Source organism: Athene noctua, chromosome 1 (genome assembly GCF_965140245.1).
Source record: "Athene noctua chromosome 1, bAthNoc1.hap1.1, whole genome shotgun sequence".
Taxonomy (NCBI): Eukaryota; Metazoa; Chordata; class Aves; order Strigiformes; family Strigidae; genus Athene; species Athene noctua.
The window spans coordinates 263,051,490-263,066,811 of NC_134037.1; the positions used below are offsets into that span (position 1 = coordinate 263,051,490).

Consider the following 15,322-nt stretch of genomic DNA (forward strand, 5'->3'; position numbering starts at 1 on the left):
CCCCAAATGTCTGTGATTCCCCTGGGATTTCACAACCTGGGGAGCGGGAAGCTCGAAGCTTCATCTGGATGCGAACAAGCATCTTCTTCACCAGACACCGGGGATGTCCCTGCACCCCGAAATCGGGGTGGCGGCAGTCAGGACCCTAAAAACAAGACTTTCCTGAACCGACTCTCTTCCTCGCCCCCAATTTTCCCCCTTTTCTCCCCCTTTTTTCCTGCGTTCATCCCAGGGTCCAGGTGAGGCTGGGTGCTCGCAGACCCTGGTGTCCCCATGGGAGAGGTGACAGCCGGGGTGGTGGGGCTGCACCAGGGTGTCCCTGTCCCCGTGTGGCCCAGGGAGTGACGCATGTCCCACGTCCGTCTGTCCATCGGAGGGGGGGTGTTGGTGAGGTGGTGTGTAATGAGGCTATTTTGGGAAGGGAAGGGGGAATTTCGGTCACTATGGGGACTCTTTGTCATTAAAGGTCACCCGTGTCAGAACGAAGCTGGCGTGGTCTCATCCTTCGCTTCGGGGGGGGGAGAGTGGGGACAGGGTGAGGATGGGGGGATGTTGGGGGGGCAGGGAGGTCCCTCCTTTGTGCCACCGAGTGTCCCCCAGCGGTGACAGACGGACAAACAGCCAGAATGGGGGACACTGTCACCCCGTCAGCCCCTGGGGAGCACCGAGGTAGGGAGGGGAGGGGGGCACCAGGCTCCTGTCCCCAGGGTGGGAAAACTGTCCCCAGGGAACGGGGTTGGAGCCAAGAGGGGGTGCGCTGGGGGCATGTAGGAAAAGGGGGTGCGGCACCCGGGGGTGCCCCGCGGAGCGCCCCCCCGCGAACCGATAGGGTGACAAAAAATTAAAAAAAAAAAAAATAATCCTGCTCAGTAGGTAAAAACCCACCGCGATCTTTTTTTTTTTTTTTTTTCCCCAAAAAACCCTTCCGCGGCTGAGACAAACCCCCAGCACCCCCAAATCCGCCCCCCCCCATCTCCCTCCGCGCCCGGCAGGGGGCGCTGCCCGCGGGGGTGGGCGGGGCGAAGAGCGGCAAGGGGGCGTGGCCCTGGTCGCGTGACGTCACGAAAGAGGCGGGGCGTGCGGGAGTAGCGCGCTCGGCGGGTTCATTCATAAGGAACGGGCGGCGCTCGGCGGGGCGGCCCCGCAGCGGGGGGGGCAGGTAAGGGGCACCCCCGGCTGGGTTACCCCCCTCTGGGGGCTCCTTCCGAGCTGGGGGGGCGGTCATCCCGAGCTGGGGGGGCGGTCATCCCGAGCTGGGGGGGCGGTCATTCCGAGCTGGGGGGGCGGTCATCCCGAGCTGGGGGGGCGGTCATTCCGAGCTGGGGGGGCGGTCATCCCGAGCTGAGGGGGCCTCATTCCGAGCTGAGGGGGCCTCATTCCGAGCTGAGGGGGGCTCATTCCGAGCGGGGGGGGTCATTCCGAGCTGGGGGGGGGGTTCATTCCGAGCTGGGGGGGGGGCTCATTCCGAGCTGTGGGGGGCTCATTCCGAGCGGGGGGGGTCATTCCGAGCTGGGGGGGTTCATTCCGAGCGGGGGGGGGTCATTTCTCCTTAAGGGGTTATTCCCCCCTCCCGGGGGGTTTGGGGTTGCTGCAGCTTCAGGCTGTGCAAGGGAAGGGGGGGGGGCTGGTGCTTTTTGGGGTGCTTGACCCCCTGTTTGTCATTAAAAAGGGGGGGGTTTATTGCGTGACCTTATCTCTAAGCAGGGTATTGGGGGGGGGGGGGGGGGCTTCACCTTGGTGCTGCCTGAAGTGGGGTGCGGTGGTTGGACACCCCCGTGCTGGCTCCGGCTGCTGCAGAGCGAATGTGCGTTGAAATAAAGGGTGGGGAGGGGAAAAAGTAGGTTAAGAAAAAAAAAAAAAGCGGCAGGAGCTGGGTCAGGGTTTGGGGTTTGTTGGTTGGTTTTTTAGGGGTTTTTTGTTTTGGTTTGTTTTGTTTTGTTTTGTTTTGTTTTTTACCGGAGCTGGGAAATCACAGGGCTCCCAGCCAAATACCTGCATCAGGCGGGATGCTGCGGTGAGGGGCTGCACCCCAAAACGGGGCTGGAGCCTGCTGCTGCCTGGGCTTTCGTGCCAGCGATGCCTCTGGGATCATTTGACTTTAATGTTGGATTTTTGTCATGGTTTGGCTGTTCCCACAGCTCTGATGAGGCCCGGGGGGGGTGTGCGATAACGCTGAGTTTTGCACTGTCTGCCAGAAAATCCCCCTCCTTGTCCCAAGCCGCCTCCAAGAGCCGTTCCCCAAAGGGTTTCTGAACAGTCGCTCCTTTTTTTTTCCCGTTTATCTGCAGGAGCCATCAGCCGAAACCCTGTTCCCCCACAGGGAGGGGAAGCCCTCACCGGAATCCCGGCGGGCAGCTTTGGGTTACGGGCTGTGTTAAGGGGGGGGCTGGGAATAAAAGCCTTGTGTGAGCCCGTGGGATTTGGGGGGTACCGCAACCAATTCGCCTTCCCCGGCGTGTTTACATCAATGCACCGGCCAAGTGGGATACGGGGCTGGTGGAAGTTGGGGTGTCCCCATAAAGCAGGCGGGTCTGGCGCTAGTGGGGTTATTTTTTGGTTTCTTCTGGTTCTTGGGGGGCAAATTATGTTGGTTTTATTGTTTTTCCTCAGGAGCTTCCGGGCTTCTTTCCCCTGTGCCAGGGCAGCCGGGCATCCCGCCATCCCCAGCTGTGGGTTTGTGCCTGCATCCCCCCTCCCCACCTGGGATGACCCCAAAAAACGGGTGCTGAGTCCTGGGGTGGCCGTGACCAGGCAAAGCTCCAGTGGCAACCAGGTGCTGGCACCCCCCTGGTCCTTTTACCTCCTGCATCTCCATGGCAGGGTCTTGGTCAGCTAAGGGATGTCTTTAATCCTTGGATTAAGCTTGGCCTTAGATCTGCTTTACCTGGGGCCAGCCCTGTTCCCGGTGGGGTTTAAATCTGTCCTGAATCAGTGAGCCGGGATGCTCCGGTGAGTCGGAATGCCTGGGCTGTGCCAGCCCGTGGCATCGCTCGGCCACGGCTCGCGGTCCCCTGGCCACAGTGGGACCTGCCCATCCCCTTCCACAGCCATTGCCGCTCCCACCCCGGCAGAGCAGCACCCCAAACATCTCAGGGTGTCCCTAAGGTGCTGCTATTAAAGGCTTAAATACCATCGCCCAGAAGGATTAAAATGTTAGGCTTAAACTCGAATTTTATTAGTGCTGGTTTACAGGGTGGAGGGCTTGCACCAGTTTCACCCTCACCCCATGATTGAGGGGTGCATCCCAAGTTCTGGGGGGATTCGGGAGGTGTCCCCGTGGGATGCCATCGCCTTGGGATGACACTTAGCAGGGAGGGGGCTCAGGCTGGCCGGGGCGATGGCAGCAGCTGGCTTAGCCCCCTCCAAAAATCATGGGCCCCCACCTTGGCACTGATGGTGCTAGTGAAGATGGGGCTTGGTGGCATTTGGTTTGGGGGTGCAGCTCCCCAGAAGGGGAGAAGGCCTGGTTGGCTTCACGCTGGTGCCCTTGTGGGCTGCTCCCTTGCTGGGAGCTACTGGGAGGAACTGGAGCATGGAGGATGCTCATTTTGGGCTATGCCATCATATCCCAACCCACATCCTAGAATTACCCGGCTCTGCCCCACTTGCCCCCCAGCATCCCCCCTCCCATGTGTAATTAGCTGCATCTCATGGTGTCAACCACTAATTAGGAGAAACTCGTCAGGCAAAGGCTGTAACGAAGCTCCCGTGTGGCTCTCACGGGACCGTGACAACCGGGGGAATTTCCATGCAGGCAGCGGAGGCTGGATCCAGGTTTGGGTTATTTATTTTTTCCTCCCTTCTCCTGTGCTGTCAGCATTTATTTTAATTTTAACAATTAATTGCTGAGCCTAAAGAAGGATGAGCCTGTGGGAAACACCTTTCATTGGGCTTGATTTTTTTTTTTTTAATTTAAATGTATTTATTTTTGTTAGTGACTTCATTTCCTTGCGGCAGATGCATGAGGATTTCCTCCGGAGCAGGAAAAAGCTTTATTTAATAGTGTTTAGCATCCTCTGCTCCTTCCCCTGCTCCTTGCAGGGTTGATCCCTCTCTGATTCGGGATGGAGTTGGGATTTGCAAGGGAAGGGGGTGATGCCAGGCATCCCATAAAGCCTCTAATAAATCTTTTCAGGGGATAGTGGAGGATCGATGCTGCAGGGGTATCTACCTTGGAGCATCCGCACAGGGGGAATAGGGCCCCCAGATTGCTTCTTGGCTGGGATTTTTGCTGCCTGGTGACCCCAATGCTCCCCCTCGGGCAGGTCCCCCCGGTGATGAAGAGGAGTGGGATGTGCTGGTGGCTCGTCACCGTCCTGGGGGTGAGTACAGCCTCTTCCATCCCGTCCCACCCCTCTGCACCTCTGCTGTCGGCTCCTCTGATGCTCAAACCCATCCCAGCTTCAGCGCCCCACAGCCACAGTGGGGCATCCCAAAACGTTTCCCACACAGAAGCTTGCAGCAGCTCAGCCCTGAGGAGATGCTTTCTTTGGGTCAAGGGTGGGGTTTTTTTTCCCCAAAAATTCTTCCTCCTCCATTTTTCCCCATTGCTGAAGCTTCTGCCAGGGCAGGGACAATAAGGAGTGCAGCTTCTCCCTTGCTGCTGCCCCTGGGGCCACCGCGGTGTCCCGTGGCTGGGAGACGCTCTTGCCGTGGGCCATGCGGGTCCCCCCGGGGCTGGGGCTGCTTCCCAGGGGGGCTCCACCTGAGCCAGGGTCACCATGGGTTCGTGTTGGCCGTGGTGAGTTTGCCACCGTCATGCCACAGGTGATGGGTTTGCGTCCGCCATGGTGTGTGCAGTGGGTTTGCCCCCATCACATCACTTGTGACACGTTGGCATCCCACCACGGAGCAGGCGATGGGTTTGCACCCGTCGTGTCGCTGGGGATGGGTTTGCATCCCTCACAGGGCATGCAGTGAGTTTGCACCCATCATGTCACTGATGAGGGTTTGCTTCCATCACGGTGCATGCGATGGGTTTGCACCCAGCATGTCAGTGGTGATGGGTTTGTGTTGGCTGTGGTGCCTGCAACGGGTTTGCACTTATCCTATCACTTGTGACATGTTGGTGTCCACCGTGGTACACGTGATGTGTTTGCATCCACCACGGTGCCGGTGACGGGTTTGCATCCATTGTGTCACAGAGGGTGGGTTCGCTTCTGCCACAGTGCACACACTGGCTTTGCACCCATCGTGTTGCTGGTGATGGGTTTGCATCTGTCGTGGTTCCTGCAATGGGTTTGCACCCATCGCATCACTTGCGACACGCTGGCATCCACCACGGAGCAGGCGATGGGTTTGCACCCGTCGTGTCGCTGGGGATGGGTTTGCGCCTGTCGCAGAGCACGCAGTGAGTTTGCATCTGTCATAGTGCATGCGACGAGTTTGCACCCGCCGTGGTGACATCCACCATGGGGCACACGCTGAGTTGGCATCCACCACGGGGCAGGTGATGGGTTTGCACTGGCTGTGGTGCATGCGGTGGGTTTGCACCCATCACATCGCTTGTGACACGTTGGTATCCGTCGTGTCACAGGTGATGGGTTTGCACCTGTCATGGTGCACACAGTGAGTTTACATCCATCGTGTCACAGGTGATGGGTTTGCCCCCGTCGTGGTGCACACAGTGAGTTTGCATCCATCGTGTCACAGGTGATGGGTTTGCCCCCGTCGTGGTGCACACAGTGAGTTTGCACCTGTCGTGTCACTGATGACGCGTTTGCATCCGCCATGTCGCTGGCGACGGGTTCTCACCCAGCATGTCTCTGGGGACGGGTTTGTGTCTGCCGTGGTCCACGCGAGCTCTGCGTCCATCCCGTCACTCGTGACGGGTTCCCTCTGCCGAGCACCCCCCGCTTCTCCTGCAGGTGCTGAGCGGAGCCAGCGCGGGGGCCGCGAGCTGCGGTGCTGCCGGCGCGGACGGGAGGCCGGGATGCCCCCCCGGGGAGGAGCCCGCGGGGGTAAGCTGCGCCCACCCGTGGCACATCCACCCCTGGGGAGGGAGCAGGATGCGGCCGTCGCTCACCTCCCTTTCCCGCCACGCAGGCCTGCGGCTCGGCGCAGGGGCCCGTGGGGACGTGCCGAGCTTGTCCCCCCGGCACCTTCTCGCCGGGGAACGTATCCTGCTCCGCTCACACCCGCTGCCGGGCCGGGAACAGGATCCTGGTGGCACCGGGGACGGCGGTGACCGACAGCCGCTGCGGAGCCTGCCTGCCGGGGTGAGCCCAGCCTGGGGTGGGGGGGATGCTGCCCCTGCCCCTCCGCCGGCCCCGCTGCCACTCGTGGGTCATATCCTGACCCTCCGTCTCCCACCCCGCAGGTTTTACAGCCCTGAAGGGGAGAGGGAGCCCCGGGGCCGGTGCTTGCCCTGTGCCGTCGCTCCCCACAGCACCTCGGGGTGCCCAGGTGGGTGCTGGGGTTGGAGGTGTCACCCCGGTTTTGTGGGTGCTGAAAGAGCTCGTGCCGGCGTTCGAGAGGAGGCGTGATGTCCCGCCAGGGTGTGGCAGCTGAGAACGCCTCCGCTCACCACACGAGTGGCTTCTGCTTCCCTGGGGGCAGGGGCTCAGGGGGAAATCGGGGTTTAATCCCAACAAAACCCTTCTCTGAGGCTGAGCTGGTGCCTCCCCCCAGGCCGGCGGCGAGCCCGCAGCCCGGACACCCCGGGCTGGCCGGCGAGGACCAACAGCACACGGGTGGCCTTGATGGGGGAGGAAGAGGAGGAAGAGGAGGCGGCGGCAGCGCAGGCAGCCGTGCTGACCATCGTCCCCGTCTTCTGTGCCATGGGCTTGTTGGGCATCCTGGTGTGCAACCTGCTGAAGAGGAAGGGCTACCACTGCACTGCCAGCAAGGACCCCCAGCCCGGCGGCACCGGTGAGCCCCCGGTTGTGCCACGGGCGCCTTTTGGTGGTCCCCCACATCCATCTTGTCTCGCGCAGCCCATCCACAGAATCCCAGAACCATTCAGGATGGAAAAGCCCCTCGGGGTCAGCGAGTCCAACCCTCAGCCCGACTCTACAAAATTCTCCCCTACCCCACATCCCCCCACAGCTCATCTAAACATCCGCGTGGCTTCTGGTCCCCGTTGTCCCCTGACATCCTGCTCATCTTTGAAGTCGGGGGGGGGGGTGTTTATCCCCCACCCCCCAACTTGTGCTTCCAGGTCCCAGCTCCATCTACCAGCTGGAGGACGCCAACGAGGACACCATCGGGGTGCTGGTGAGGTTGATCACCCAGAAGAAAGGTCAGGGGGGGTGCCTGGAGGGGGGGTGACATGGGCCAGACCCCCGTGACCCCCCCATCATGCTCTCCCCCCACTCCCATAGAAAACGCTGCGGCACTGGAGGAGCTGCTGAAGGAACATCACGGCCAACAGCTGATGCCACCGGGCTGCATCCCCCCAAATAAGTAAGGACCCTCCCCCCGAGATTGCACTGAGGAACCTCCTGTGGTGGGATCAACCCCACACTGATGGCATCTCCCCCCCCCGCCCCTCCCCTTCCCAGGCTGCACCTCCTGCCTCAGTTTCCCCCCTCCTGCCAGCACCAGCACCACCTCCACACGGTGCAGGGTCCGGCCCCGTGCGCCCGCTGCAGCCAGAAGAAGTGGCCCGAGGTGCTGCCATCGCTCCGCGTCCCCAAGGTCCCCAAACCCGGGGGTCGTCCCAGTGAGGTCACCATCCTCTCTGTCGGCAGGTAAGTGGGGACCCCCCCCACAGTCTGTGTGTCCCCCCGCTCCGCCCTCCCGCGTGGGGACAGGCTGATGTGATGCTCCCCCTTCAACAGGTTTCGGGTGTCCCGGATCCCTGAGGTGAGGAGTGAGGTGGGGGGAGAACCCCCCCACAGTTCCCTCCCTGCCGGTAGCGGGATGTGGCCCCCCTGGTTGAAAAGCACCGATGGCCCCCCTGAGGTGAGGGGGTGTGGAGGGGGAGGGTGGTGGGGAACCCCTTCCTGGGGAAAAAAAGGGGCTTCAGAAGGCTGGTGGATAGAGCATTAACTCTGAAGCCTAATGGGGGCATCTGATGATTTGTGATTTCACCCCCAAGCCTCTTCCAGCAGCTGGGAGGCTTAAAAAATACGTCAAAAAGCCTGAAGGGGTTCAAGTCGTATCCCCCCACCATTTCCTCCCACCCCCCGCTTCTAAGGTGCTGTCGGGGGTTGTGGAGTGGGTGCTGCTGGGGGTGCAGGGGTGGGTGCTGGTGTAACGGGGTGCTGTGCTGGTGACCCCAGCGTGTTCTGCAGCTCTAATGTAGCCCCGTCCCCTCTGCACCTGCACGCTCCCGTACAACTACACCTGCATACACCCCTGGAGCACACTATAAGCACGTATGCAAATGCCCATACGCCCCTATACACCACATTTGCATACATTTACATGTATAGTCACGCACCCATACCTGCTCCAAAGACTATTATATGTGTATGTGCACTTATGTACCACCCCATAGCTGTGCCCTCACACACAGGTGTGCACACACCCCCTGTGCATGGAAATGGCTCTGTGCACGCACATGTGCGTAGGGGTGCACACATACACACATGTGTGCACATGCATGTACCTGCACACACACGTGTGGACTTACACACATTCCTGCAAACACGTGCTGGAGCTCTGTAAGTGTGTCTACGTGTGCACATGCGTGCACAAGATGTGTGTACACGTGGACCTGCCTCTGCCCACATGGGCAAGTACAGAACCCCAGAATCATGGAGGTTAGAAAAGCCCCTGCAGCTCCTCCAGCCCAACCATGACCCTCCCCCTGACCCTTCCCAACTCCCCCAGATCCCTCAGCGCTGGCTCAGCCCGACTCTTCAACCCCTCCAGGGATCCCGGGGACTCCCCCCCGCCCTGGGCAGCCCATTCCAACGCCCAACAGCCCCTTCTGCACAGAAATCCTTCCTCAGAGCCAGCCTGACCCTGCCCTGGGCAGCTTGAGGCCATTCCCTCGGGGCCTGGCGCTGGGGCCTTGGCTCCAGAGACTCATCCCCCCTCTCTGCCCCCTCCTGGCAGGGAGTTGCAGAGGGCCAGGAGGTCTCCCCTCAGCCTCCTCTGCTCCAGACTGAACCCCCCCAGTTCCCCCAGCCGCTCCCCAGCAGACCTGTGCTCCAGACCCTGCCCCAGCTCCGTTGCCCTTCTCTGGCCACGCTCGAGTCATTCAATGGCCTTTTTGGGGTGAGGGGCCCAGAACTGAACCCAGGAATCGAGGGGCGGCCTCCCCAGTGCCGAGCCCAGGGCTCAGATCCCTTCCCTGGCCCTGCTGGCCACGCCAGTGCTGACACAAGCCAGGATGCCGTTGCCCTCCTTGGCCCCCCGGGCACACTGCTGGCCTATGTCTATGCGCGTTGTCTATTTGTTGTCCGTCCATGCCAGCTATTTGTCCATACGTGTCAGTGCATATGCAGTGGTGTGTGCACGTGTGTGTGTGTCTGCGTGTGCATGCACATGTGTGTGCACACTTCCAGAGCTCCATGCACTGGTGTGGGTGCATTTACATGTGTGCATACATACATGTGCATGCACACAGGTGCACAACATCCTGGCCCTCTGCAACTCCCTGCCAGGAGGGGGCAGAGAGGGGGGATGAGTCTCTGGAGCCAAGGCCCCAGCGCCAGGCCCCGAGGGAATGGCCTCAAGCTGCCCAGGGCAGGGTCAGGCTGGCTCTGAGGAAGGATTTCTGTGCAGAAGGGGCTGTTGGGCGTTGGAATGGGCTGCCCAGGGCAGGGGGGAGTCCCCGGGATCCCTGGAGGGGTTGAAGAGTCGGGCTGAGCCAGCGCTGAGGGATCTGGGGGAGTTGGGAACGGTCAGGGGGAGGGTCATGGTGGGGCTGGAGGAGCTGCAGGGGCTTTTCCAACCTCCATGTTTCTGGGATTCTGTGACAGCACGTGCAAACCTGCCTCTGTATGCCTACATGTGTGCACATGCACATATGTACACCCACCCACATGTATGTGGTCACATGTCAGTGCAAACACACCCACACCTGCATGCACATGGAGCTCTAAGTGTGCACACCCCCCCACACGTGCACCTTCCTCCCTCCCCAGCATCTCTACAGCCCTTGTTTACTCCCACCCTGCACCCAGAGGTGGGTGCAGCACCCATGGGTGCCCCTCCGCACCCACTGAGCTCATGACACAGATGGTGGCTGGTCACTGCAGCCCCCCAGCACCTGCAGGGCCCATCCCAGACACCGCGTCCCCTCCAGCTCCCATCACCCCGGTCTGGCTCCAGCCATTTGGGGACACCTTCACCCTGCTGAGCCCGCAGCCAAATCCTGCAGGGCCTCAGCACCCTTATGGGGGGCCTGATCCTGCTGTGGGTGGGGACACCAGGAGGGGTGTGGGGACAACCTGGGTGGCCGCTCTTGGCAGTTGTCCCCTCCAACACGGGATGTCCTGGGGTAGTGACAGCCACCGTGGATGTTGGCCCAGAGGATGACACCGAGTGGCTCCCACCACCTTGGGGGGTGCAAAGACCCCAATTCAGTCTCTGGAGGCCAACCCTTGTCCTCCACAGCTGGCACCTGGCCCAGGAGCTGCCTCGGGGGGCCGGTGACACCCACAAAGACCCCAGGGTGGGGACAGAGGACGTTGGGCACCGTGTGGAAGCCAGTCCCGCTCGGAGCCATGAAGTGCTGGAGGTGACAGCTTGGCTTCTGCTTCTGCCACCAAGGTGTCCAACGCCAACATCTTGCCCATCTGGTGACAAGGATTCTCTGTCCCTGAGGTCTAGTGGTGGCCACACCGTGGTGGCCTGATGCAGAGCATCTCCGGGAGCCATGACACCAGTGGTGGTGGCCACGGCATGGTGGCATCTCCAGGAGCTATGACACCAGTGCGGTGTCCTGATGAAGAGCATCTCCAGGAGCCATGACACTGGTGATGGTGGCCTAATGGAGGGCATCTCCGGGAGCTATGACACCAGAGGTGGTGGCCATAGCGTGGTGGCTTGATGGAGAGCATCTCTGGGTGTGGCAGCTGCCCCCCCCCCCCAATGAAAATAGGGCTTCTGGGCTGCTGAAGGGCAGCAGCTCCTGACTGCCTTTGCTCTCGGGGCTTCACGGTGTCAGGGCCTTTGGCCAACGGGAGCCGCTACTGACTCCAGGTCAGATTCATCCTGGGTATAAATGGAGTCCCCTGGGGGAGCCATTTTGGGCTCGTCCCCTGGAGCTGCGGCCGAGGCCTCTCCCCCGGGGTCAGGACGCTGCCCATGGAAACTCCTTGAGGTGCCTTGGGTCTGGACACTGCCCTGAGCAGGTCCTCGAGGGTGAGAGCCCTCACTCGTCAGGTGAGTGAGGGAGCGTGTCGGGGTGTCCTTAAACCCTAGGAAGTCGTTCTCCTCTCACAGACATTCGAACCTGTAATTTACAGAGAGCTAGTTAATTGTGTTAATAATAAATTTTGAAATTTTGGTGGTTGGTTGTTTTCGAGAGCCTCTGTAACGAATTGGTCTAGTTGGCAAGATGTCAAAAGTTGGAACAAAGCCGCAGGAGTTGGTGGAATGGCGGGAGTGAAGGACAAATGTGCATCATTTTAGGTGCCTGCTTGATTGAGGCGTACGATTATTTTGTAGTAGTGGAGAAAGAGAACTTAGAGGAGTGATTAAAAATGGATTGTTTGAAGATGGAATTGTTACGAGAAAGAGAGAGAAGGCAGTTATTAGAAAAAAAAAAAAAAAAGAGATTATGCTGGCATGAGCCAAAAAGTCTTCTAGTGTTGTTCAGATTCGAAAGCTAATTCTAAGTGTAGATCTCGAGGAGTGGAATGGAGATATTTGGGGAGAGTGTGATGAAAGTGGCTCGGAGGAAATAAGAGGAACTGGAGGAGAGAAATGTGCGACCTGTCAGGAAAACAGAAAGGCATCTGGGTCCACAAGGTGGGAACGCCTGAACCACCATCCGTACAACCCCCTAGACTGAGCTTAGTGAACTTCAGGTTAATATTTGTGTAAGCCGGGTGAAACTGAAACCGAGTGTTTGTGGAGGATTTCTTTAACGGGGTGTGGGGGAATTTTGTTGAGTGATGCCGAGGCGGGAGGTTTCTGGGGTCCTGGAGTGTTTTGAAGAGACGGAGCAGTGGGTAACCAGTTGGTAACATGTGGAGTGGCTTAACTGGGCTGGGGGGGGCCCTAAGGAGAGGGGGAACCTGCTGCCGTTAAGGGGAAGGGGCTGTCGGCGGGGCGAGGATAAAAGGTGGTGGCATGCAGGGGTGGGTGGGAGCGGCGGGTTACGGAATCCCCCTTGCCACACTGGTGGATCCCAACCCCCTTAGAGCTCTTATTAGAGGGCTCCTGGGTGCCTTAAGCTCCATGTCGAGTCCCTCGGGTGCAAAGAGCTATTGAATGCGACCAGCGAACGCTGGGCCGTTCCAGGACCTGGGTGCTGATGGGCGAGAGATGGACTGGGCCGGAGCGGGGCGAAGGTGGCAGCCGGAGGGTTCGGGCAGTCAGTCAGAAACTGCCCCTTGAGCAGCCTCCTTGTAGAGTTTAAACAGTCCCGGGATTAAGTCAGGTCTCGAGTTTTATGATTCGGGAAGGAAATCCTCTTAGCGGAAGGCCCCGGGTGATATTCCGTGGGCAACCTACTGGTCAGATCTGGAAGCTGGTGCAGTTGCTGGAGGGGAGAACTCGGGAACAAAAGAAAAATATCAGGGCTTGATGCTCCGGCAGGGAAGCAGTGGTGTTTCCCAGACGGCAGAAGGTACCCGTGTCCCTCAGTATCCATTGCCAACTTCCATCAGACAGGGTACTTTTGAGGTGATTAATGATATTGAATAAAGATTATAAATCTACACATTTCCCCTTATAATTCTGCGCTGTGGCCAGTCCCAGATCCCACAAAAGGTGGCAATTAGAAGCCGATTCTGGGCTGGGAGCGGCCCGTCAGCCCCGGGACGGGCTCTGGGGCCTTCCTGTGCAGGAGCGACAGCGATGGCTTTGCTGCCCCTGGGGAAGCCGCCGTTTCCATTCGCGTGTCTTGCCCGGGGCCAGCGGCACTCGCCAACAGGGGCTGGATGTGCTTTGGCTCAAAAATGGGTGAAAACCACGCCTGGAGAAGAAGTTAAGAGCTCTGGACATCATCATCCCCGCCTCTTCCCCCTTCCTGTGAGAGTCGGGCAGTGAGAGGCTGCGAGGAAGCCCTACGTGCAATTAAATCATTCTTGCCACCCCCGGCAGATAGAGAAGGAAACACCTAAATTAATTTAATCAGGTAACAGGAGCCACTTTCCTGCCGGGGTGGCCCAGGAGTGGGCACACCAGGAATACAGGGGGTTTGTACCCCCCATCCTATCCTCAGGCTCATGGGCATTGTCGCCATGCTGGGGAAGCCTGAGGGAAAGGTGGAAAAACTCACCGTGTTAGTCTGATGGGTAATTACTAATTTTGAACTTGATGGCCAGGTTCTGAGCTGAGGCCTAGTTCTGGTTTTTTGGTTTGGATCTGGGAGGAACAGATGACTTGGGCATCCTGCTGGGCCGTGGGGATCCCTCCAGACTTGGATGACAACGTGGTGGCGAATGAATCTTGTGCGATTGGCAGCGTTCGGAAGAATGTGATTGAACTTGGTGGTGTTGTGTTAATGGCAATTTAGGTCAATAAATGAAGAAAGTGGCAAGAGACTTGAGGCAATTATTGCTATATTAAGCATTAATTGGTTTATTAGATATGTCTGGATCTTCCCTGTTCGAATGGTTAATCAGCTTCTTTCAATTTTATGGTGGGATTTATTTTTTTTTAAGATTTAAATGTATAAACATCTAGGAATGATAATACACAAGGAGTATGGAGACTCACCAGGACCGCACTCACTTTTAACCTTGGAGGCAAGAATTGACGACACCACCGCTTCAAGGAAACCAACTGAATCATGGCTGTAGCCACGGGGTGGATTGTGTGGAAGGTGCCCCCTGAGTGAAAACAGGGCTTTGCTGAAGGGCAGCAGCTCCTGACTGCCTTTGCTCTCGGGGCTTCACGGTGTCGGGGCCTTTGGCCAACGGGAGCCGCTACTGACTCCAGGTCAGATTCATCCTGGGTATAAATGGAGTCCCCTGGGGGAGCCATTTTGGGCTCGTCCCCTGGAGCTGCGGCCGAGGCCTCTCCCCCGGGGTCAGGACGCTGCCCATGGAAACTCCTCGAGGTGCCTTGGGTCTGGACACTGCCCTGAGCAGGTCCTCGAGGGTGAGAGCCCTCACTCGTCAGGTGAGTGAGGGAGCGTGTCGGGGTGTCCTTAAACCCTAGGAAGTCGTTCTCTTCTCCTCTCACAGACATTCGAACCTGTAATTTATGGAGAACTAGTTAATTGTGTTAATAATAAATTTTCAATTTTTGGTGGTTGGTTGTTTTTGAGAGTCTCCATAACCGGGAGCCATGACACTGGTGGTAGTGGCCATGGCGTGGTGGCCTGATGGTGAGCATCTCGGGGAGCCATGATGCCAGTGGCAGTGACCACAGCGTGGTGGCCTGATGGAGAGCATCTGCAAGAGCCATGACACTGATGACGGTGGCCTGATGGGCAGCATCTCCAGGAGCCACGACGCCAGAGCACAGCTCCATTGGAGGCACCATGCAATGGAGGACGTTGCATGGCTGGGATGCCATCTCATGGTCACCTTCTGGGCTTGTGGAACTGAAGCCACTTCAGGAAGGTCATAAGCTCTTGATTTCCCTCCATCACCAGGTGCCAGCGTTTACTATCACAGGCTAATGAGAGTCTCTGGGTTATGGGCCAACTCCCACTTTACCAACAACCCAACCAGGGCATGGGTTGCTCTGGCCAAAGATGGTCTCCTGCATCCACATGTCCTCTATCCACAAGCTCAATCGGCCCCGGAGAACGTGGTGGTGATGCTCTGCTCACCAGGAAGGTCACACACCCCACTTGCCATAGAAGCTGCTTCTATAGGATCATGTTGGCTTGGCCATGTTGGGGGCAGTGGGACAACCCACCCAAGGTTGGGTTGGAGACCATCAAGCTCCACCACCAACCTAGAAATGGGTTTATGGCCCATCCCCTGCACTCCTCCAACACATCACCGCACCAAAAAAGCAACCACCAAACCCTCTTGGGCTCTTTTATTTATTTTTTTTTTGGAAACATTTTAATAGTTATCGAATGTTCTACATCTTACAGTAAATATCGTACAGTTACAAACTCTTGGCTGAAATCTGTCAGGGAGATCACGACCTGATCTTCAGAACCAAAACCAGAACAGAAAACAAACGGAAAAAAACCCCAAATTTACACTTCAGATGAACAAACCGAGGCTGTGGGGCTTCCAGGGCATCAGTTCAAGGCCATGTTCCCTACACACCTTTGAGACTTAGACTT

The 15,322-nt window shown here is 58.4% G+C and overlaps 1 protein-coding gene across 1 annotated transcript; it reads left to right on the plus strand.

Annotated features, from left to right (window-relative positions):
• The first annotated feature begins 1,054 nt into the window (after nt 1–1,054).
• RELT (RELT TNF receptor) lies at nt 1,055–12,140 on the plus strand. Its single transcript, XM_074918945.1, has 11 exons — nt 1,055–1,159; nt 4,266–4,322; nt 5,868–5,960; nt 6,046–6,218; nt 6,320–6,405; nt 6,631–6,870; nt 7,160–7,240; nt 7,323–7,404; nt 7,503–7,691; nt 7,782–7,905; nt 10,513–12,140. The coding sequence occupies exons 2-11, from the start codon at nt 4,278–4,280 to the stop codon at nt 10,549–10,551; spliced, it is 1,152 nt and encodes a 383-aa protein (XP_074775046.1). The 5' UTR covers nt 1,055–1,159; nt 4,266–4,277; the 3' UTR covers nt 10,552–12,140.
• Nucleotides 12,141–15,322: the final 3,182 nt, after the last annotated feature.